The 24,318-nt window shown below is 43.0% G+C and overlaps 1 protein-coding gene across 1 annotated transcript in view; it reads left to right on the top strand.

The window, feature by feature from the left end:
* LOC147640134 (putative prolyl 4-hydroxylase 6) overlaps positions 1–13,850 on the top strand; it is a 35,606-nt gene extending 21,756 nt beyond the window's left edge. Inside the window, exons 4-9 of the mRNA XM_086777602.1 lie at positions 9,893–9,950; positions 10,250–10,354; positions 12,401–12,458; positions 12,698–12,873; positions 12,964–13,018; positions 13,232–13,850. Coding sequence (XP_086633728.1) covers positions 9,893–9,950; positions 10,250–10,354; positions 12,401–12,458; positions 12,698–12,873; positions 12,964–13,018; positions 13,232–13,527 — 748 coding nt within the window. The 3' untranslated portion in view covers positions 13,528–13,850. The remainder of the gene's footprint in view (positions 1–9,892; positions 9,951–10,249; positions 10,355–12,400; positions 12,459–12,697; positions 12,874–12,963; positions 13,019–13,231) is intronic.
* The last annotated feature ends 10,468 nt before the right edge of the window (positions 13,851–24,318 follow it).

Consider the following 24,318-nt stretch of genomic DNA (forward strand, 5'->3'; position numbering starts at 1 on the left):
TTTCGAGAACACGGCATGGTCACGTTGATCATCCTTTATGTGGATGACCTCATTCTCACCTGCGGTCATATGGAGCACATTACAGTGACAAAAGCTGCCTTGTCAAAGGAATTTGAGATGACCAATTTAGGCTTACTCCACTCCTTCTTGGGATTGGAGATCTGGCAGACCTAGAGGGGGTTCTTTGTCTCTCAACAGCGGTATGTTCATGAGTTGCTTGAGGCCTTTGGGATGGAGAACTGCAAGCCTATCACGTCATCGATGGACCCGAACACAAAACTTACAGTGCATGATCCTTGTGAGCCAGTTGATGTCTCTTTATACCGGAAGCTAGTTGGTTCATTGATCTGGTTGCTGAACACCAAATTGGACTTGAGCTTTCCGATGGAGCTTTTGAGCTCATTTATGCAGACGCCGTTGAAGTCTCATTGGGATGTAGGATTGCGGATCTTGCGGTATCTGCAGGGTACGAAGGATCTTGGACTCTTCTACACTTGTGGAGGTGAAACGAAGGAACGAGTTCGACTCCAAGGTTGGTTAGTTGGAGTGGCTCAGATTGGGGTGGAGATCCAAACACGAGGAGATCTACATTAGAGTACAGTTTTACCCTCGGCTCAGGAACTGTTTCATGGAGCAGCAAGAGGCAGCCAACTATTGCCTTGTCATCTACAGAGGCAGAGTACCGGGCTGCTTGTGGTGCTGCTTGCGAGGTTGTGTGGTTGCGGAGGTTGCTTGGCGAGATTGGGTTTCCACAGAAGGAGCCCACGGTCATCTAGGGCAATAACTAGAGGTATATCGCTATTGCTCGGAACCCGGTCTTCCATGCTGGGACCAAGCACATAGAGATACAATATCATTTTGTTCGTGAGAAGATCTTGGTTGGTGACATCTTGCTTCTTTATTGTTCGACGGAGGACAATGCAACGGACCTCTTCACGAAGTCTCTACCTCAGGCTATACTCCGGCAGCACTCCAGCTCACTAGCTCACTGGGGTTGGTTCTACATCCAGGAGCTGAGAGGGGGTGTTAGTAGTCATCTCTTGTTTGTACACTATAACAAGGCCTCTGTTGTGGGTGTGCCTGCCCGTATTTGGTGTCTTCCCATTTTTCCTCACTCTCCGTATTTTTTCCCATTTATTTAGCTGTGTATGGGCTGTTGGCTGCCCCCAGGTGCTGGCCGATTGTGTCTGCTGGCTGCCCGACTGCTCTACTGATACCCGACCACCCCTCAATGTTGGCTGATTGGGTTTGATCTAGCCGACTGACCTTTTTTGTTGGTCGTGAGCAGTCAGGCTGTTGTCGGTTTGTTTTGAGCTGGTCGACCAGCAACCAGGGGCCATATAAAATGGCCCCTTGCTCTCACACTTCTTCATTCTGTATTCTGGGATTTTATTGGTGTATATAGCAAAGTTACACTAGCTTCTCTCTCTCTTTCATCTGTGTATTGCTCTCTACAGCAGTTGTCTTTATTTCCGCTGTGCATTCTGACAGAAGGACGACAGTTCTAGTTCTAGTTCAAGGGGTAAGAAGGATAACCAATCCAAATCTAAGAAAATCCCCGAGGAGAAGGCTAAAGCAGGCATCACTGGAGGCTATCTTTCTCCAGAGGAGCAAAGGAAGTACCAGTCAAAAAACATATGTTTTTCTTGTCATACCATTGGGCATGGTAAGAAGGATTATCAAGAATGGCAAACGGAGCAAGCCTCCAAGCCACCTTCTTCCATAGTTGCCACAGCATCTCCTGCTCCTCTAGCCCTGCCTATTACCACCAACGTAGTTCAGCTTTTACCTTCTATGCATTCTATGCCATCCGTGGTATTTGATGCTAAACAGGAGAGAGAGAGAGTGATGCTGCATAGAAAAGCCTCATGTGAGCTTATGGCTTTGCCACCAAGGGTTGCCAATTTGTAGTCCTATTTGACAGGGACAGTTCTGAGGATGCCATCTCTCCTGAGTTGGCTACCAAAATGAGTTGCACATTAGTGCCCTATCATTTGGATGTGGACGGGTTTACTCTTGGTCTCTGCACCCACATTTCTCAAAAGGCACAACAGTTTTCCTTTAAAGTTCAAAAGGCCTCATTCCAACGAGATTTCATTGTCTCGCCTCTTTTGGGGTGCGACATGATTTTAGGAATCCAGTGGTTTTGTCAGTATGAGCCTATTCCCAATTGGGGGCAGGACACTTTTACTATTTGTAAAGGTTTTCTTGAGCCCGTGATGATTCGTGGGGATAGAAGCATTCTTAGCATCCCTTTGATTTCTCATCTCCAAGCCCGACAAGCTATCCACAAGGGAGTAGAAGGAGCATTGATTTTTTATGTTCGTGCTCAGACAACCTCTACCTCATCGATAGCGGCTATCTCATCTTCATCTCCAGTCCCACAGTCAGTAGACCTCTTGTCTCGACATCAGGACATTATGCTTAGGGATGATCTCCCACCGAGTCTCCCTTTCTCTCGTCCTGAGGAGGGACCATCATATCGATTTGGTCCCTGGAGCAGAATCTCCTAGCAAGTTTCCCTATTGTCTTTCCAAGACTTTAGAGGGCGAGCTAGAAAAGTAGTTATTTGAGCTTCTCTGAGCCGGATTCGTTCGGCCATCTTCCTCACCATTTGCTGCACCCATCCTATTTGTCCAAAAGAAAGACAAGTTTGCACGCCGTTGTGTAGACTAAAGGGCATTAAACAAACTCACTATTAAGAATAAGTTTCCTATGCCAAGGATTGAGTACATTTTGGAGCATTTAAATGGTGCAAAATTTTTCACTAAATTTGATCTCAAGAGTGGTTATGCACTTTGGGCTTACCGACGCACCGGCAACCTTCAATAAAATGATGTCCAGGATTTTCGCAGTCCCCATTGGTAAGTGTGTTTTTATATTTCTTGATGACATACTTATATTCTCAACCACTGCGGAGCACCTTGAAAGATGTGGAGAAAATCTTGCAACTTTTGTGAGATAATGGGCTCTACATTAATGCCAAAAAGTCCATCTTCGACGTTATTTAGGTTCAATACTTGGGCTACATCATCGGTTCCTTTGGGATTTGATTGGACCCCTCAAAGGTTTTAAGAGATCTTGGACTGGGACGTTTCTAAGACCGCCCAAGAGATTCATTCATTCGCAGGTCTTTGCCAGGCCTACAGTATGCAGGTTCCCTAGTTTTCCAACCTTGCAACACCTCTCACTGACTTGCTCAAGGGGGTGAAAACTCGTAGACAAAAGGTCACAGCTACAAGCAAGGCGCTTGATGCATTCCGTGCACTCCAGAAAGCAGCCTTAGAAGCGCCTGTTTTGAAGTTAGCACCTTGGGATGAAGCTTTCGAGGTCATTACCAATGCCAACAATGTAGCCATAGGTGTTGTTCTTCAGTAGGACAATAGACCCGTGGACTACTACAATAGAAAGTTGGATGTTGCCGAAAGGAATTATTCGGTTTATGACAGAGAGCTTTTAGGTGTGATCGCATTGGAAGCCTTTCCTTTATGGACAGGTTTTCACTGTCAAAACAGACCACTAAGCACTTAAGTGGCTTCAGACCATGCCAAGTGTCCAATGGAGTGATCGGCAAGCCAGATGGAGTCAGATCTTCCAACAATTTGGAGAAATGATCGAGTACATCCCTGGTAAGCATAACCGATAGCAGATGCTGTTAGTTGAAAGACCAACATCCAGACCATGTAGGAGTCTACCATTGTCGAAATCATTGGAAAAGACTTGGATAGCATGAAAGATTAATATGTCGATTCCGCAGAGCTTGGTACTCAGTATACTTTGGTCCTCAATTCTGAGCCTGGCCATTATTGCATGAGAGCATGGTCTGCATTTGCATAGCATTCATCCCATATGCATGTAAACCATTGCAGAAGCCTTAGAATATTATTCAGCATTTTTACCATATTTTTAAGTATTTTTTTAGAATTTTATCACATTATTTCAGCATTTAACACATGAGCAAGTCATATAGCATTTAATGCTATAGTTAGCCAGCTCTGTAGCCAGCCGACTAGCAGCCCATGTTTATGTAAATAGCATCAATAGCATTATTCCATTCCATATCTGTCAGAATGCACAGCGGAAATGAAGATAACTGCTGTAGAGAGCAAAATGCAGATGAGAGAGGGAGAGAGAAGCTGCTCTATATACACAAGAAAATCCTGAATATCATACAAGACAGGGAGGGAGGGCTAGGGCCATTTTATATGGCCCCAGGCAGTTGGTCGGCCAGCCCATTAACAGCCGACAGCAGCATAGATGCTCACGACCAGCAACATATGCTCACGACCAGGTAAAGAACTAGTCGACTAGGTAAACATCAGTCGGCCCGAACATAAAATTAGATTGGGTAGCATAAAATTAGTCGGCCAGCATTTGATACAGTCAACAGCAAGGAGCAGTCCTCCCACACCCAAAAAAAATGGAAAAGTACTATGGAGAATGAGGAAAAATGAGAGAGCACCTAAAATGGGCGGGCACACCCACAACAGAGGCCCTGGTGTAATGTACAGACAAGAGATGACTGCTAACACCTCCTCTCAGCTCCTGGATGTGGAACCAATCCCAATGAACTAGAGTGCTGCCGGAGCATGGCCTGAGGTAGACTTCGTGAAGAGGTCCGCTGCATTGTCCTCCATTGAACAATAAACAAGCAAGATGTCACCAACCAAAATCTTCTCATGAACAAAGTGATATTGTATCTCTATGTGCTTGGTCCAGGCATGGAAGACCGGGTTCCGAGCAAAAGCGATACAACTCTGGTTATTGCACTACTGGATGATCGTGGGCTCCTTTTGTGGAAACCCAATCCCACTAAGCAACCTCCGCAGCCACACAACTTCGCGAGCAGCACCACAAGCAGCCCGGTGCTCTGCCTATGTAGACGACAAGGCAATAGTTGGTTGCCTCTTGCTGCTCCATGAAACAACACCTGATGTAGATCTCCTCGTGTCTGGATCTCTTCCCCAATCTGAGTCACTCCAGCCTTAGAGTCGGACTCTGTCCTTCGTTTCCCCTCTAGTGTCGTAGGAGAGTCCAAGATTCTTCGTACCCTGCAAATACCGCAAGATTCACAATCCTGCGTTGGATGAACAAGCTCAACAGCCCCACAGGAAAGCTCAAGACCAATCTGGTGTTCAGCAAACCAGATCAATGAACCAACCAGCTTCCGATACAGAGGCATCAATCAGCTCACAAGGATCATTCACTGTAATCTTCGTGTTTGGGTCCATCGGTGACGTGATAGGCTTGCAGTTCTCCATCCCAAAGGCCTCAAGTAACTCATGAACATACCGTTGTTGAGAGACAAAGAACCCCCTCTGGGTCTGCCAGATCTCCAATCCCAAGAAGAAGTGGAGTAAGCCTAAGTCAATCATCTCAAACTCCTTTGACAAGGTAGCCTTCGTCACTGCTATGTGCTCCACATGACCTCCGATGAGAATGAGGTCATCCACATAAAGAATGATCAACGTGACCAAACCGCGTTCCCGAAAGAGATACAAATTAGGATTTGCAACTGATCTTTGAAATCCAATCCGTACAAAGAAGGAATCAATCTTCTGATTCCAAGCCCTGGGAGCCTGCTTAAGACCATACAAGGCCTTCCGCAACCTGTAAACCATCCCCTTTGATCCTGGAACCTCAAAGCCTAGAGGCTGCTCAAGGTACACCTCCTCTTGCAAGTCATCATTAAGGAACGCGGATTTTACATCCATTTGATATACGGACCACCACGGAGAAGAGGCAAGGGCAAGAACGGTCCGAATCGTGGTCATCCTCGTTGTTGGTGCAAAGGTATCCTCATAGTCAATGCCAGGCTGCTGAGCATAACCCTTAGCCACAAGTCTGGCTTTGTGTTTGTCCACCGACCCATTAGACGTATACTTGGTCTTAAAGACCCACTTGACACCAATGACTGACCATTTTGATGGCCTCGGAACCAACTCCCAAGTTTTATTCTTCTCTATGGCATCCAATTTCACTTGCTTGGATTTCCTCCAAGTATCTTGAGAAAGAGCCTCCTTCACGGAAGTGGGCTCTTTGTCCCGAATGATACGAGACACCAAAGCATAGTTTACCTGTAGGAGCTCCGCGTAATGACTTTTGTCACGAACTCTGTGCAATCTTCAAGGTTCGTCCTCTGTGGTCCACTCGGAGGGAAGCTTCGTAACACCCGACTCCCGAAGAGTGTCTAACAACCACCTGGGTACTCGAATAGAACGCAGAGGCTCTTGTTGTTGCGGGGTCTCAACTCCAGCTGCGTGCTCAACCTCGTACTACTGATTGAGACTGGCCAACTGGAAGAATAGACTGGAATCATCCTCAAACTCATTTGGGTCTCCAAGAAGTGGCGGCTCATCAATAGTGGAAGCTAGAACATGCTCATAAAAAACATCTATGCTGACGACAATCTCGTTTTGCTCCGGGTCATACAACCTGTAGCCTTGGAAAGAGAATTATATCCCATAAATACAAGCTTCTGGGACTTTGAGTCAAGCTTCCCCCTCTGCTTCGTTGGAATGTGAACATAGGCATCACTCCCAAACACATGGAAATGGGAGACATCTGGTTTCTTGCCAAAATAAGCCTCAAATGGAGTCATCTTTGGTACTGAAGTCGTCGGAGATTGGTTGAGGATATGGACAGCTGTAGCCATAGCCTCTCCAAAGTGGACGAGGAAGATCACGATTGTCCAACATCGTCCTCGCCATCTCCACCATAGTCCAGTTCTTTCGCTCAACCACTCAATTCTTTAAGGCGAGCCTGTATTGGCCAGCTCCCGCTTGGTGCCATGTTCCACACAAACGCATTGGAAGAAAACTCTCCTCCTTTGTTAGCTTGAAGAGTCTTTACTGCAATCCAAACTCTTTCTCCACCATCACATGCCACTCCTTGAACCGAGCAAAAGCTTGGTCCTTCTGGGAAAGGAAATACACCCATGTGAATCTGCAATAATCATCAACAAGTAGCATGAAGTACAAACAACCTCCCAAGGATGGGGTTGCATAGGTCCACACAAGTCAGTGTGTACCAACTCCAAAGGTTTCAAAGCGTGCTTGGAAGCTTGCTTCGAAAAAGATTCCTTGTGCTGCTTACCACGAATGCAAGAACTACAACGTCCTTGCCTATTGCCAACATCTGGCAAGCCATCGACCATCTGGTCCCGGAAAGCCCGCCGCAACACATCCACATTCAAGTGGCCAAAACGGAAGTGCCACAAGTCACTGATTTGAGTGCTTGTCAGAGAAGAGAGCGCTGAGAGTTTGTAGATACCGTTCTCCACTCCGTCTTCCCATACAACCTGGCCTGTTTCTCTGTCCCGTAGAGCAACATAATGCTCCTCAAACTCCACCCGGAAGCCAGTCTTGCAAACCTCATGCATTGACAATAGATGAAAACCAAGTGCGGGGATGTAAAGAACACGAGAGGAATGCTTACCCCCTTTGCCATCGGGAATAATCTCCATCCTGTCTTCACTATGAATCGGTATAGTGGAATTGTCGCCAATGAAAATGCGGATTGACTGCAGTTTAAGATCCTGTAAGAACTCACGGGAAGGAATCGTGTGCTTGGAAGCACGACTATCAAGAATCCACTCCTGAGTATCCTTGGCGGTGAAGCCAATTGCCTCCTCGCTCGAAGAAGATGAAGCATCTGTGTCCAAAATCTCCAAGTGCACAAAGGTGGGAGTCTTTGCAATTGAAGTTGAAGAATCAGCACTCTTCCCAGTATTCCGCTTAGGACACTTTTTCCAATAGTGGCCTCTCGCCACAATCGTTACAGGTCCGCTCGGCCTTCAGTTTCTCATGGTTTGAATCGGGCTTCTTCTCAGAAGACTTCTCCGACGAAGACTTCCCTTTGCCCTTATTGTTCTTGTTGTCACGGCCATAGTTGTCATGGTATGAAAATACGATACCATACAGGAATTTCTGGTACGATATGAAATATTCTGATACCGTACGATAAAATACGTTTTTTTTTTAAAACACTTACCACCTATGGAGCTTCAAGCTTGAATGTGAAGAAAGGTTGGGAGGGGAGGAGTCTACAGTGCTTGAGGAACCAGAACATGGATATGTGCCTCTCCCAGTTGGATCTCCCGATTGTCTCCAAAAAAGAACCTGGATGGGTAATGCAATACCAAAGGTCTCTCACTGATTAAGGGATCATCCTTGCACAAATACGAGTAGTGCATCTAGGGTGTTAGGTTTAGGGACTCCTCTCTAGATCAAAATGGCCATGTCCAAATCTTCTCCCTCGTACATAACTTGAGAATCTAACTGTCTAGCCTACCTATACCAAGGATCTCCAACTAATGTAGCAAGATTCTCTCATCCTACCAATCAAGTGTTCACTACCAGTCTACCTTGCTAGATTTTTTAGGTCTCTCAACAACCCCATATGGAATACTGTGTGGACATGAAAGTTGCGAAGTATTTCGAGCATTTGGGATCTTCGTTAAGCAGGGTTTCTATATTTTTTTAAATCATTTGGATTTTTTAAAAAAAAAAATTGGGGGGGGAGGGGGGGTCATACCGTACGGTACGAATGGATTGGTATCGGTATGAGAAATACCTATGGTTACGACCTTTCGACCGTTGGCCAGTCAAGGCCTTAGAACGTCCGCCCTGTGGAGGGTTCGTAAAACGCTCTTCTTGGTCCAAGACCATAGGCACAAGCTCCTCCCATGTGATGGTGCTGAGTTTGCCACTGGTGATCAAAGAGGAGTAAAATGTTGAGTACTGAGAGGGCAAATGAGACAACAACGTGAAGGCCATGTCCTCTAAAGATATCTCCTTCCCAGCCTGAAGAACCTCTTGCTGAAGAGCCTGCAACTTGTTGATGTGCTCCCACATTGTCGAAGACTGTGTAAGATTCATCACCCGCATCTGCACTTCCAAGGAGATCTACTTCATGGGTGATTACCCTGTTATACAGAGAAGCCAAATGCTGCCAAATCCCTTTGGCCAGCGTCATATGCTTTATATGATTAATCATATGCTTTATATGATTAATCACATGTGGTGTGCAATTAAGGAAGATGAAAGAACACACACGGGCATTGACACGATCCCATAACTGTACTCCCACACCTAGAAAAAATGGGAAAATACCATGGAGAATGAGGAAAAATGGGGGAACACCTAAAATGGGCGGGCACACCCACAACAGAGGCCCTGGTGTAATGTACAGACAGGAGATGACTGCTAACAATATCATCATTGAAGCATAAGCGATTCAGTCCTCAGCCTTGGGAGCTATTCTGGCTTATCTACAGTCCCAAGTCAGTCATACAGTCATTCTCTTCAAAGTGATAGAAGCAAATAGTCCTAGCAATAGGAGGGGGCCCTTCAGTGGGTAATTTGGGACCCAATAAGGTGCATAGATCTCTCTCTCTGTCTCTCTCTCTCTCTCTCTCTCATCTCTTAAAGTGTGAAGTGGTAAATTGGATTACTAAAGACTCGCTAAACTCAGGATAAAGAAGGCGGTTTGAAACTTTGTGTGACAGTATTCTACATCTATGCATAATTCCGTTGCATGTTACAAGAGGCTACTGAGAAGGAAGGGGAGACACGGGCCCCGCGGGGGGGGGGGGGGGGGGGGGGGGGTTGAGCGCAGGGGGGTGGGTGGGTGGGGAGAGGCGGAAAAGGGGGAAACGGGGGCTAGGAGGGGCGGAAGCGGGGGGGAGGCGAGGTTGAAGGAGGGGGCGATGGCGACGGCAAAGAAGGGGGGGGGGTCGCAGGCAGAAAACGCAGAAGGGGGGGAGAGAGCAGATCGTGCTACGCTGCAAACCACTAGATATCGAATGCTTTACTTGTTTATGCTGGATCTGGTTTGTACAGCTCGTGTGTCTAGGGAAGCTTTGTTCTGATCAGATTTGAAACTTGGACAGGGCATTTCTGTATCAAGGATTTCTATCCGACGAAGAATGCGAGCATCTAAAATATCTGGTACACATTTAACTGGCAGCCTTTTGGGCCTGCCTTTGTAAAAGGCAGGTCTAAGCAATAGTTTGTATTTTTTTGCTCTGGGACCACATCAAATAAGAAAGTGAAAAATCTATGTTTACTCTCTCTCTCTCCCTCCCTCTCTCTCTCTCTCTCTCTCTCGTGTCAACACAGGCAGGACCCTTAAAGAGAATTTCGGTTCAACAATTGATCAACTTGAGAACAAATTTTCTTTATTTTTAAAGATGGGACCATCGTCTTGTTTGAAGAAATCTTATATTCCAATTTGTGTTGCCCCACAGGCAAAAAGCAAGCTTGAAAAGTCAATGGTGGCAGACAATGAGTCTGGAAAGAGTGTACTGAGTGAGATTCGGACCAGCTCGGGAATGTTTATCAACAAGGGCCATGTAACACTTTCTTCTGCGTTTTCAAGTTGGATGTGAAGATAGTTGGCTTCATTTTTTGCTGGAATAAAATTTGTCTTACAATCGGTTCGGCTATTTAGAGGGGTTTACAAAATTACCTTCGAACATTCCTTTTAGTAGCATTCATGAAAGTGTGATCAACGGATTTTTGTGTCCACATTAATACTTGCTTTGCGCTGTTTGGCAGTGTTGTAGGCATGCAAAACAACTCAGAACTCACTGTATAAGGCTTGAAACTTCAGAACCAAGGGTTAATCTGAGATAAACTCACATCCAGCACAGGATGCCCATGCAGTGGTCAGTGGAAGGGTTAGGGATAGGTCTCTACTTCCCTTCCCAACCATGAGCTACAGAAACTGTTTGAGCTCATCCTAGAGCTATAGCAGACTAGAACAATACATCTACAAATCAATGCGCAAGACAGCTGGATCTGGTCCATCGCAAGGGCTTTTCTCACTTGGGCTAATTTTGGTAGACCCGTCCAGACTGTGCAAGGCAGTGTGAATACACATCATGAAGCGACTTTGTAGCTGGAGTTTTCATCAGTGGGGTTTTGGAAAAAGCTATATCATTGGAGTAGTATTTGCTTTGATCTTCTCCCAAATTTGCAGGTACCACCGCTGAAATGAAATGCTGTCGAGATCGCATTTTACTGAGTTTCTGCCATTGGCTGGATCTGCTCTCCTGGCTGCTGATGTCTGTTGCTCTGAAGTGCTGAGGTTGAATGGCAAATGAGGGTGATAAGGGGTCCCTTTTATCCTTGGAGCTGGTTGGTCTGCTGTGGGCCCCCCAATCCCCTTAATAGGCACCCAAAGGTCTCATTTACATGCCTAGCCCCCCCTGGCTGCGCCCTGGGTGCCTGGTTGAGGCTGATTCTGGGCTGCCCATGGGCTGTAAACACCTCCAGCCTGAGGCTTCTCTGTTGAAATCTTGGCTGCTCCTGTTGTCCACCTTGCTCCTGTTCCCCCTCGCTGGTTACTCATTCTAGATTAGGGATTACAATGGTCTGTTTGTCGCCCAATCTACCGTGTACATGACCTCACTAGTCATGATCCCTGCATGCAGCTTGATGCATGTGAGGGCTTGTAAATGAACCCACATTGTGCACCTCATGCGACGCTTATATTATTAACCCACATTGTGCACCCCATGATTTTCTGCTTGACCTGATAGAGTTGATCTGATCTGCACTTTGGAATGGGACTCCATCTAAATATGATCCATAATGAAATCTTGATTGAACTGTGTGAGCTGAGCTTACTCAACTGCATGCTTAACGATGACCCTTATTTGGCCATGACATTCCATGAGCTCATGCACCTTGTCTTTTCTTGTTTTGAGTTTCCCTCCTCCCTATCTACTTATGATCAAGCCCCCAGAAGCTACTTGGAAAGAGGAGGGTCAGTTCGAACATGGTGGAACCATTGAACTCATCTTGATATCAGATGAATTGTCTTCTTCTGGCGATCCCTCTTAGTATGATGACGGTGACAGTAGTTGTTTTAATTGCCCAGCTTAAGGTAAGAATCCTTCCATCTTGCCATCCATTGCGTTAGCTTCTGCTGTCACTTGGCTCTCTTAGAGTCCGAGGGTTTACCAATCACATACATCATACCTCCTACTGAATGCATGTGAGCGGCTATGATATCGGCCCTTTGTGTGAGCCCAGTAAATAGTTTATTTTTCACATGCATCATAGCTCGCACTACTTGTCGACTCTCAGATATGTGTAGGAGAGACCTGTATGAACATTTTTGTTAGGAAGGTAAATCTGAGGCTAGGTGAGATATGCATACTGAAGTAGAAGTTTCTTTACGCATGGGATGTGGCTAGTTCTGGTTAGTGGAGGCTTACGAAGTCAAGATTGCATCTTTCTTTTTTTCTTACGTCTTTGATCATGGTTTATGTTTGTGATCTTTCTGATTGTTCCCCCCCCTTCCCCTTCTTTTCTTTTCCTTTCACCTCCCTCCTCCTCATGTTCCCATGAAAAGCCTACTTAAACTCTTTTTATTTGAATGTGGTTTTTAGGATGAAATTGTCAAGCGCATTGAAGAGAGGATTGCAACTTGGACCTTTTTACCTAAAGGTAGGACATTTGTTATTTTTTCCTACTTTGTCACAACACTAGTCCACACTTTTTCTAGTTCTGAGGGTGTAGCAGGAATATGAAATAGTTAGGAGCACATATTTTAAGGATTGAACATTATATGTGTGTAGTGGGGGGGGGGGGGGGGGGGGGCGGGGGGTTGTGGGGCGGGGAGGGGGGAGGGGGGTGTGTATGCTGGTATTCATGTGCATGCATGGGTGGGTGTCTGGATATTTCAGAGAATGGAGAAGCTCTACAGGTTTTAAGATACGAACACGGGGAGAAATATGAACCCCACTTCGATTTTTTTCATGACAAGCAAAATCAAGCTCTTGGTGGTCACAGAGTTGCCACAGTCCTGATGTACCTCTCAAATGTCGTAAGAGGTGGAGAAACCGTCTTCCCGAATTCCCCCGTAAGCCCCTAAAATTTCACTTTAATCCAATTTTTTGTTTTTACATTTACCTTGTACAAATTTCCAGACTCCAGCTCATGGAATGTGCAGGATCCTCGAGCTAAAGATGATACCTGGTCAGAATGTGCCAAAAAAGGACTTTCAGGTATTTCTCTTTCCACAACTGTGCCAAGTTATAGGCTGGGCACAACCCAGTCCCCAACAGTCAGTAGGGCCCCATCTTGGCCGCTTATTGGGGATGGTGGACGGGCAACCTAAGTGACATGCTGATGCAGGCCATCCCCAGGCATAGACTGTTCTGTACCCAGCCTCATGTATATTCTTGCAACATGCTAATATTACTGCTGTTTTTTGGCAGTGCGACCACGAAAAGGCGATGCGCTTCTGTTTTTTAGCCTCAATACTGAAGCGGTACCAGATATATTGAGTCTGCATGGTAGCTGTCCGGTAATTGAAGGTGAAAAATGGTCAGCAACAAAGTGGATACATGTGGGGTCTTTTGAGAAGACAAGACCAAAACCAGGAGTGTGTGCCGATGAGAATGAGCGCTGTGCAGAATGGGCAGCTGCTGGGGAGTGCAAAAAAAATCCTGCATACATGGTTGGAACCAATGAATATCTGGGTTCTTGTCGGAAAAGTTGCAAGGTTTGCTAAATGGCTTTATACGTCAATGGAAAGGGAAATTCTAATCGCTAATGTCATAAGGATGCTCTACTCTGACCAGTTTTTAATGTCTGCCATAGTACTTGATTTTGAGCAGTTGTGAGTCGTCAAAAGTACTTGACTTGAACCAAATTATGAGACATTTGAGAAGCATGCAATTGCTATGCAAGGAGGGACGTGGCCAAAAGAACATTTTGTACACCTTTCATGTGCACTCCTTAGCTCCATATAACAAAGATATAGAAGCTTATCTTGAGATGTTCCTGTAACAAGTATCCAATTGAGTAGTAATTGCTAAAATGAGTTCATGTTGCTGTGGGCTGTAGCCCTAGTGGTAACTCCCTTTTCTGCAGATGCACAGGTATATATATAATATAATCAATCTCACAAAAAAAAGGCCTTGTTGGTTCATTGCTAAGTTAAGAATTAGTACAAGTTATCCATGTGAATGGTTCTTGGATTTGGCTTGTGTTTGGTTTGTATTTTGTGTTGTCCTTGGTTTATAGATGTCTTGTGGTGACCACATGGTCTTACAGGACTCAGGGTTATCGACTGTCAGTAAAGAACTTGCCATAGCTGAATGAGAGCCTTTTCTAATGCTGCTTGCTATGTCAACATACGGAGTTGAACGTGAACACGATTAAAGCTTGGGTTTCTCTTTTTGCAGCATTGTCAAGTATGGCTTTCTCGAAGCTTGCTATTTGTGTAATGCTTTCTCTCTCTCTCTCTCTCTCTCTCTCTCTCTCTCTCTCTCTCTCTCTCGTTTTTTTTGGGGGGTAAAAACACAATCTATATTAATGTATCGGGTGAAGCCCTGGTCTTCACTATGGTATACATCTAGAAACAGTGAATAACAATTCAAATTGAGCTTGATCAATCTGTTGTAGTAGTTGATGGTTGTCATGCCAAGATTGTCGTAAAGATTGACGGAAATAGAAGAACTTATTAATCTTTAATGAATGGAAAGCCGTTTGAGTGCGAGCAACACATATAGTTCATAGTGCCCAAAATTGCAACAAGGCATTAAAGAGCATATTTATCCATTCATTGTGCATATTTTCCAAACATCCAAAAGTTCTTGAAAAAAGTGTTCCTAGGAAATCTCACGAGAAGTAATCCAAAAAGTCTTTAAAAAAAAGATCTAATGCTTGAATAGTATTAAAATAAATGTTGCATTGTAATAAATTCATTGTTTTTTAAAAATGTCAACAAGAAGAGCATTTAGCAAATACAATATGACTGTTTTCAAAAAATTTCCAATGGGGAATACTCTGGGAATACATCTCCACATGAAAACTTTTTGCTTTAGAGGTAAATTGTGGTCCCTAATCTTATGCAAATTTTTCCATTGTGCGGTTTGATTGATTCCCCAAAGATGATTTGCGTAATCAAAAAACGGTTCATGGAGAATCAATCGATATAATCTAGAGGCAGTGATCTCTGTTAAAGGATTTTAGGGATTGACCCATATTTCGTTCTTTGCAAAGTCCGGTCTTCAAGCCGCCCTTAAATAGGATAATCCAGTAACTCACTAAATGGTTGTAATTGCTCTTTAATTAGTGTCCTAATTGGTCTGCAATGCATGCCCAAATGCCAAAGTAGTTGTGCTTTTGGAAAAGACATTACTCTTCCTTCATTAGTATTGACATCTTGACACAAGTAAATCCCTTTTGTGGACATGAAGTATGATGCCTTTCTTGGAGAGCGCAAAGCAAATGGACAATCAAATGCTCAACTCCAATGTATCCTTTCTTATCATAGAGGATTTTCTATCTCTGGGGGTTTGCCCGACCAATGAAGATATTATAGAATCTTTTGCCAATCTTTAATTAGTGAGAAGAATAAGGGCATCCAACAATTTTTCCAATCACATGACCTACCAAAATCTCCCATTTACCAAAAGACTTTAAAGTTTCGATACATGTGAAAGACAAATCAAAGTCTACGGTTGACTCTGCACAAAGTATGTGGAAAGCATAGTGTCTTTTTTGGCTATGCAAAGTATGTGGAAAGCATAGTGCCTTTTCTGGCCAAGACATGGTAATGAATATTGAGAATACTCAGCCCACCATGCATTTTGGGGTGCATATACAATGAGATTCTAGTAGATACAAGCCTTTTTTTTGGTTAGAAGTCTTCCAAAAGACTTCCGTCACTTGAGACATAAAAGAATTAAGTTGTTTTTTTGTCCACACCAAAAGCGGGAGGAAAAAATGTATGTATGCCATAAAAATTTATTGCACAATTCTGAGACAAACATGCAAAGGCCATGTAGATAAATGCCAAAATATTCCAACCCAATGGATAACCAAATGGCGCACTATCTCATGAGGTTGGCATATAATTCCTGGCCACAAGAAAGCATGCCAATCTGCTTGTTTGAAAGGCAACAAAGTAGACTTCCGAAAGTTGATAAATAGCCATGTTGCTTCTCCAAACAAATGTAATGCTTGCATAAGACATTGCAAATCCTCTTTCGTGTTTTTTGGAAAAAAGAAAGAGTCATTAGCATAGGCTTGAGGAATGAGAGTGTCTCCAGTAGGCAATTTTAGACCATGAAGATGATCTTGTTCAGAGAGTGCATCCAGAGGATGAGTAGCAATAGCATACAACAATGCACTTAAGGGGCATCCTTGCCTTAATGAGCGGCCTAATACCCATTGAGAAGACAATCCTTTTCCTAGGATAGAGCGAGATGTGCTATCTTTGTGTACAACCAGTAAATAACATTCTGCATTTAGTGCCATAACCAAGCTTTTGCATAACTATAGAAATGTAATCCCACTCAATTGTGTCAAAAGCCTTGGCTACATCAACTTGTAGTAAGAGCACTTCTTGGTCAGTGTATTTTGCATATGCAATACCCACAAACATTGTAAATATTGTCTATGATTTGTCGTTGAGGAACAAATCCATATTGTGTCGGGTGCAGGCTTTTACGGAGAATTTTTAGCAATCTATTAGCAAGCATTTTGGTGATGATCTTGTAGATTACTGGGATTAATGTGATAGGCTGCCAATCTGATAGGTTTGTGCAGAGATTTCTTTTAGGCACAAGTTTTATAAGTCCCCCTTGCCACGATGAGAGCTTAATGCCTTCTCTCTAGGATTGATTCATCATGAGTAAAAGAGGACCTGCAAGTTGATCCTAGAATTGCAAAAAAAACTCTAACCATCCCAACTAGGGGATTTCCATCTTCCCAAATACTTAACCACCTTATTTAATTCACATTCAGTAAAAGGCATTTCCAATTGATCACTTTGCTCTTGATCCATAATCACAAGAACATGAGAACAATTCTACTCGAGCTTGCATGATGATATCAGACATTTGATTCGGAGTAGCAAAAGCATAGCGAAAATGAGATACACATTTAAATTCCAATTGATACAAGTTTTAAGTCCATTGACCATTGGAATTTTGTATTTTGGTAATACACTGCTTCACTCTTAGCTGCATGTAAGGGTTAACAGAAAACCTTTCAAAGAACATCCCTTATCCAAAAGAGGTTTTTGTCCGGACCGACTTGCCATTTATGTAGCTTTCTTTGGTCATTATCTGCGATCATGTGCTTAGCATGCAGCAAACACCCTTCTTCTTCATGAGAAAGAGTGCATGTATGGCTTAATTCTTCCAGACGTTGGATGTCTTGCTTGGCCATAAGAAGTTGTCTTTCTATGCCCATATACCATTTTGCATATTCTTTCATGACAGTTTGCATGCGATGTGCAAAGTGATACAAGGCAATATCTATGTCTTCATAGATCTCAGCTTGAAGAGCATCAATAACATCAGCAACCATACCTTGATAGAGCAAGCTCTTGGGATGAGGAGTCTGCCACCCTTGATTGTCTGAAACCCATTTAACTCGGTTGTTTTTGACCATAATTTTCTATTGAGTGACTACTTCCAAATTGGGTGACAAACAGCTTTACATCTTGGCTGCATTTGATTTACATAAACTGCTTCAGCATCAAATTTCTGGGCAGACATTATTAAAGGAGGTGGAATCAAATTTGCGAGGGGTTGTAGAGCTAGATTTGCGAGGAGGAAGCAAGCGCAGGAGGCACAGACACACAGCGGAGCGCGCACACACACACGCAGCTACACATACACGGATTACACAATCATAACACACACACACACTCTCTCTCTCTCTCTCTCTCTCTCTCTCACTCACACATACACACACATGCACATACACACTCACATTCGGGGTAGTTTTTATCTAAACCAATTTTGGTGTTTAGGTCTAGAGGTTTGGATTTTTACTACTATATCTTGTATTTGGATTTACACCCCAAAAAAAATCTATTGCAAAAGCTTGTATGTATCAAGGATTGTTGCATGGATATTGCTAGTGGTATGATTATTACATATATCCTATTGATGCTTTACAACACATACCGTATGATATGGCATGGGCTATATTTAATTCACCTCATGCATGGGCTCATTTACACACACACCCCCACAAACACACACTTTCTATGCATGATTTATCTCAACCGATTTTGGTTGTAAATGCCGTGTTATTGTCCATTTGGTGGTATCCATGTTATGGGCTTTACTTCTCTAAGGATTGCTTGGCAAAACCTAAGGCTGGAGCTCTGCACAATATGCGCTGAAGGATCCTCATTAAATACAAATGGAGGCATTAGCTGGCTTCCTCAGCGAGTATAAATCGGCCATCAATCTTGTGAGTTCATATACTCACTTAGCATGCAGTGCTTTACAGTTTATTTTGGCATGTCGTTGGTTTTGGCTTCTCTTGGAAGTTCTTCTTCTCAAGTAATTTGTAGCTGCGGGGCTATGTCCTGCTTTCTTTACTGTCCATGGCAGTCCATGCACTCTTTGGGAGAATGATCTTTTCGAATCCATTTTGTTGGATTCTGTTTGGATGGCCAATCTGTTATGGCATATTGCATGTTGTATGATCCATTCGAAGTCTGAGATACGTGAGTTTCTTTATTAACTGTCTATCTGAGATACGTGAGTTTCTTTATTAACTGTCTATCTACTCTAAAAACATGCATGTGTAATCTTTGTCTATCACTTTAATTTCTGTGATTTTATGGCTTTGAAAATCGCACATGCATGTTTTGTGGCTGATGGTATTTAATTTTTGCATTCACATATTTTTGTGAATCATTGACGACATAATACTCTGTGTATTTCTGGTTGTTGGGCTATTTGGATGCTATGTCTCACGAACCGAATTCTGTAGTTTTTTTCTTGGGTTATATAATACTGTGCTAACCTTTTAAGAGCTTTCCACCTTTTATGATAAACGAATTGTTTGTCTTTATTAGATAATGAATGGTGTTTTAGAATGCATGTACTATCCGAATCTCAAAACTGATTTGTTGTTTTGAATAAATCCTAATATGGTTTTTGCCAATAAATTCGATATTGCTAAATTTTGCATGCAGTAGTTTCATGGATTAGACTTTTACGAGCTATTGTAGAGATAAATGTATGAATACTCTTCGTTGGATAGGAGCATTAAAACACTGAATTCTCTTTGACACACATATATGTGAGACCGATTATGGGGGTTACTTGGTTGATTTCTAACCACGCAATGTGATGTATTCTTTATTTTTGAATACATCTTTGGGATTTCATCCAACTTTCTGTAATTGATTGACGCTCCAGATTGGGTATACCATTGGTTGGGTCTAATTGTTGATATTTTTTGAATAGGTATTTTATGGCATTGGGCTCCAGACAGCAGACTTCTTTGTTTTTTGGGACTTTGCATTCTAAGACACTCCAGATTGGGTATACCATTGGTTGGGTCTACTTGTTGATATTTTCTGAATAGGTATTTTATGGCATTGGACTTCTTTGTTTTTTGGGACTATGCATTCTAAGGCCAAATTTTGTTTCTAGCTTCTGTGCATATGGTAGCTAGCTTGACAAGATGACTTATTATGCCTAACTAGAGAACTGATGACATGTTTGAGTAATATGGGCATGGACATTAAGGCACTTTGGTCAATCCACTAGGTGGATTACTTTGTATTTCTTATCGATGACTATATGATAGGTTCACGGGTTTTCTATCTGAATTTTGGGAATGGATTTTTTATTGGAACAAATTGGGATCTATTGACCCAACTTTAGCTTAAACTTTGGGGTCTTTCAGTGACATCTATGACATATGGTAGGACTTAAGACACCTGTAATACACACACAAGCTAACTATTTGTTTGTCTATGTTGGATGGATATATGTAACAGGTTCTACCCTCTCAAAAGTCTCGTAGTTTAAGCTCTAAGATACATGGTGTACTACTTGAGATACTCTCTCAAAACTGATAACATGATTATTGTAGACAATGCTTTTGTTTTGTAATCATGTTAAACACTTCATATATCAAGACTGTTTGGGTTTTCGAACTTTTGGTTTCGACTATGGATATATTATTAGTTTTATTCAAACATACACACACACACACATAAACACACATGCACATGCATGTATGCACACATACATGCACATGTACGTACATACGCATGCACATGCACACACACACACACACACACACACACACACACCCATATGCACATCACAATATTTGAGTCATGCAATTGTCGTAGCATTGTGTTATCGCTTTCCTCTCGCTAACTCTAAGAACCTCAAAGTGAAATTGTACTAATCTTTCCACAAGCATCAATGTGTGTACAACTTGAAGAGAAGCCTTGTACTAATCTTTCCACAAACATCAATGTGTGTACAAGTTGAAGAGAAGCCTTGTACTAATCTTTCCACAAACATGAATGTGTGTACAAGTTGAAGAGAAGCCTTGTCCCTAAAACTAGCCTCTTATGGAAAGGGTTTTTGGTGCTACATACCCACCATCATGCAAGCTTCACATACATCTAGAATGTCAGAAATTGGCCTCCATACCCTGTCTCACTGTTGTGCAAACCCTAGCACTGCTTTTTTTCAAGAGTTGATATCAGAGGCTTGTATCCGGATACCCGCATCATGTACCTACAGCCACCTCTATGCATATAGTCACATGTGCATACACTTACTAGTCTCACCATCACTACTTGACTACCGTGTGTGCATTGCTGCCTGATTATTCTGTACACATCACTGCCCAGTTCAACAGTTAACCAGCTCGCAAGTCACCACCTAGTCCACTTGTACGGCTTTAGGTAGATTTCGGGGTGCCTCAATACGTGGCACCCCGTTGACCTCGATAGCCGGTCATCTGGCTTTGAGACTTAGAAATTTTTCTAAGTCCCAGTGCCATGTCCAAACATTGGTCCGTGCAAAATGGTGTGAACATATGTACAAACAAATATCTAGATGTCACATGTATAGACATGTGGGAGGTGGGATTCAAACCCAGTACCTCCCTCATCCCAAGCGCGTACCTTACCAACTCCACTATGGCACAACCGTGACAAATCTATGTTTGCACATATATACAACCCGACGTCTATGCATAAGCGTCTACACCCGCGAGTGGGCCTGCATTCAAAAAGAGCCCCGAGGGCCGGCTACCGGCTGTGAGCCCGGTCAAATGGGGTGCCAAGTATTGAGGCAGCGAGAAATCTACCTAAAGTCCACTTGTCCAGAGCCCACCATCACTTCCCCCTCTTGGTTATTATATTGGAGCTGAAACTTGGTGGGCACACCGTCAGCAGACTGATCTGGGTTGGCCTCGTCGGCCCAGCCATATAAGCCGGGCATGCCCTCAGCACAGCCTGATCTCTGTTGGTTTCTTCAGCCCAGGCATACAAGCTAACCCATCTGTTGCTTCTCTCCCAGCCATATGAGGCTAATCGCACGCTTTAGATCCAGCAAATCACAATCAAGCTCATCTGCAAATTTGTTGATGTTCCACCACACCAGCTGCTGTCTATCTCTAGTTATCGCTGTTCCCACGTTATCTGAGACTTACTCACGACTATGTGCTATTACTGCTACAGCATCGTCTGGTCTGCCTCTTCCTTCACTGTGACAACCTACACCCAGGCTTACCGTCACCTCCCGTCATGTCGTGTGGCTATTTTTAAAACCTTAAGAGATTTTGTGTAAAAGAATCGCTAGTAAGAGACTACTCCCATGGTGCAAATGAAAATAAATGAAATTATGCTTACTTGTCTCGTAATAACATCACACATATCATGTAATAGCTTCAACACGGACATCATGTAATAGCTTCACAATGGCTTCATCAACAAATTCATCATCATATGCTCCATTGGAATCATCACCACACTCTTCATGCACTTCTTCGAGATCTTCAATGCTTGAGACCCAAGTCTTGGTACCTTGGAAACGCCATCATAAAAAAGTGCTTTGCCATTGCGATTGAGGGGGGCATTCTTCCTCGAAACCGTTTTTTAGTTTTTATATGTGTGTGTGGGTCATGGGTCCTCTGCTCGAGTCATCCCCCTCGAAAAAGATTTGTAATAAATGTTGTGTGTGTGTTTTTCTCTTTGTGTTCTTCGAGTTAGTTACCTTCTGCTAAAAGTCACTTATCAAAACAAGGGGGGATATTGTGATTTAAACCAATGTAGGACATGGACAATTAACTCCTAGTGTTACCTTGGCCTTTGAGTCGGAGTTGGGGACTCAGCTACTTGAACCTCTAAGGCAAGCATGATAAGCCTTTGAGCCATGCTAGTGTTGAGCCTTTGAGCTTGTTGAGGCTAAGCTCACTAGCTTCTGAGCCAAGCTTACCAGCCTTCTCTAAGCTGAGTTACATGAGCCTGTGAGCTTGCAACTAGAACATGATAAGCCTCCGAACCATGATGAGCCTTTGAGCTTGTTGAGGCTAAGCTCACCAGCCTCTCTGAGCCAAGCTTGCAACCTATAAAAGCATGTACTTGGTGTACTTTATTTTATCATCTAAATAATACATCACATCATTTGAGTCATCAATTTTCCTAGCATTCTGTTAGCTCTTTCCTCTCTCTAACTCTTCCTATCGACTCCTATATAATAGCCATGGCATTCACCTTCAGCCCCCATAGCATGTCCCGTTGTGCAAACCTTAGCACATGCACACGTACATGTATAAGCAGCACACGCATACACACACACACACACATGCACATGCACATGTATACACACATGTACATGCACACATACATGCACAACTACATGTACATGTACAAGCACACGTATACATACATGCACTTGCACATGCACATGTACACGTACACGTACAAGCATATGCACACACACATGCACACGTATAAGCACATGCACATGCACACGTACAAGTACACACACTGCACACGCACATGTACAAGCACATGCACACATGCACACACACACATACCTCTCTCTCTCTCTCTCTCTCTCTCTCTCTCTCTCTCTCTCTCTCTCTGGATATAACATGCAAGTCTCTCTCTTTGGATATAGCATGCAAGTGGGTGAAATTGTTGAGCATAAATGCTCCTGTGCTCCTATGTGCTTGGTGTATCCCGAGGGAGAAAAGACATATAGGAGGTTGAGAAATAATACACTATTCAATCATTGAAAGAGTTCTAGTTTTATGGAGTGGAAAAAAATTGAAGCCAAGAACTTGATGTCAATAAAATGACCGCAATTTACAAATTTTTTCCACCAATAACGTGTTTACTTTGTAAGCATGTCACATGGCCTTTGGATAAATTCATGATAATCCACAAGGAGGGATTTTGTCAAAACTTATAGCAAAGCATATGATGTTTGGTACACCATCAGTTCTTTGTTGTCTGAATAAAACCCTCATACTCTCAAAGCCATCTTTCTTTCTATCAAGATAACTTTCTCAGCATTTGAATTGATCCCAAAGCTCCTAATAATTCTTGATATTATTATGAGAGATGTTACCATAGCTTCACCTTTTACACTATACTTGCATGGAGGATTGCTAGTTGATCAACTTTAAAGCTTGATATATATTACTTCAAAGCATGATCTCTTACCATGCTTCCTTCAATATTTTGTGCTCTTTTGTGTTCCACGTCTTTGTGAAGTTAATTCATCACATATAATTGACTTCACAAAGCTTGATATATATTACTTCAAAGCATGATCTCTTACCATGCTTCCTTCAATATTTTGTGCTCTTTTGTGTTCCACGTCTTTGTGAAGTCAATTCATCACATATAATTGAAGCTTGTAAAAAAAACATTAATTGTATTTAAGTTTCTACATTCTGAAGGTCAAAAATTATAACTTAGAGAGTGTAGTTTTTTTTCTTTGTAAAAAAGGCATCATTTCAGTCTCTTTCATGAGGTTGATTGAGCTTGAAGAAGTGATCCTCTAGCTCAACTAAAAGCACATGTTCAAAACTTTCTATCCTCATACATTTAAGTTCTCTAAGAGGACGTGCTTGTTGTTAAAAAAGAATTTGCTCAATGCTCCACCCTCGCTCCACCTTCCTGTTATTTTTTTAGGTGACAGATGTGCTCTATTTTGTAAGGCCCCCTTTATGAGGAGTAGTCATTGTGGTGAGCACCCAGGTACTTGATAATAATTCCTAGTTTAGATAGTCGATGGTGGTGTGGCGGCCAAGTGTGCCCCAAATGGTTAGGAGACAACTTACGTAGACTTGACACTCTGCCAAGTAGGATGCATGCTTGTGCGGGCTATGTGATTGCATTAGACAACAAATCCAGGACACATTATTCTTAGGTTATATTCTTAGGTTTATAGAGCCCATTTGATGGTCCAAATGGTCGCAGATGTCTTGGGAGGTGTGCCAAGTTCGTATCGAACTTTGTTGTAATCTAATATGTGTAATATGGTCCCCGGTCAGA

The sequence above is a fragment of the Cibotium barometz genome, chromosome 3 (genome assembly GCF_041138505.1).
Source record: "Cibotium barometz isolate CiBa-2024 chromosome 3, ASM4113850v1, whole genome shotgun sequence".
Classification (NCBI taxonomy): domain Eukaryota; kingdom Viridiplantae; phylum Streptophyta; class Polypodiopsida; order Cyatheales; family Cibotiaceae; genus Cibotium; species Cibotium barometz.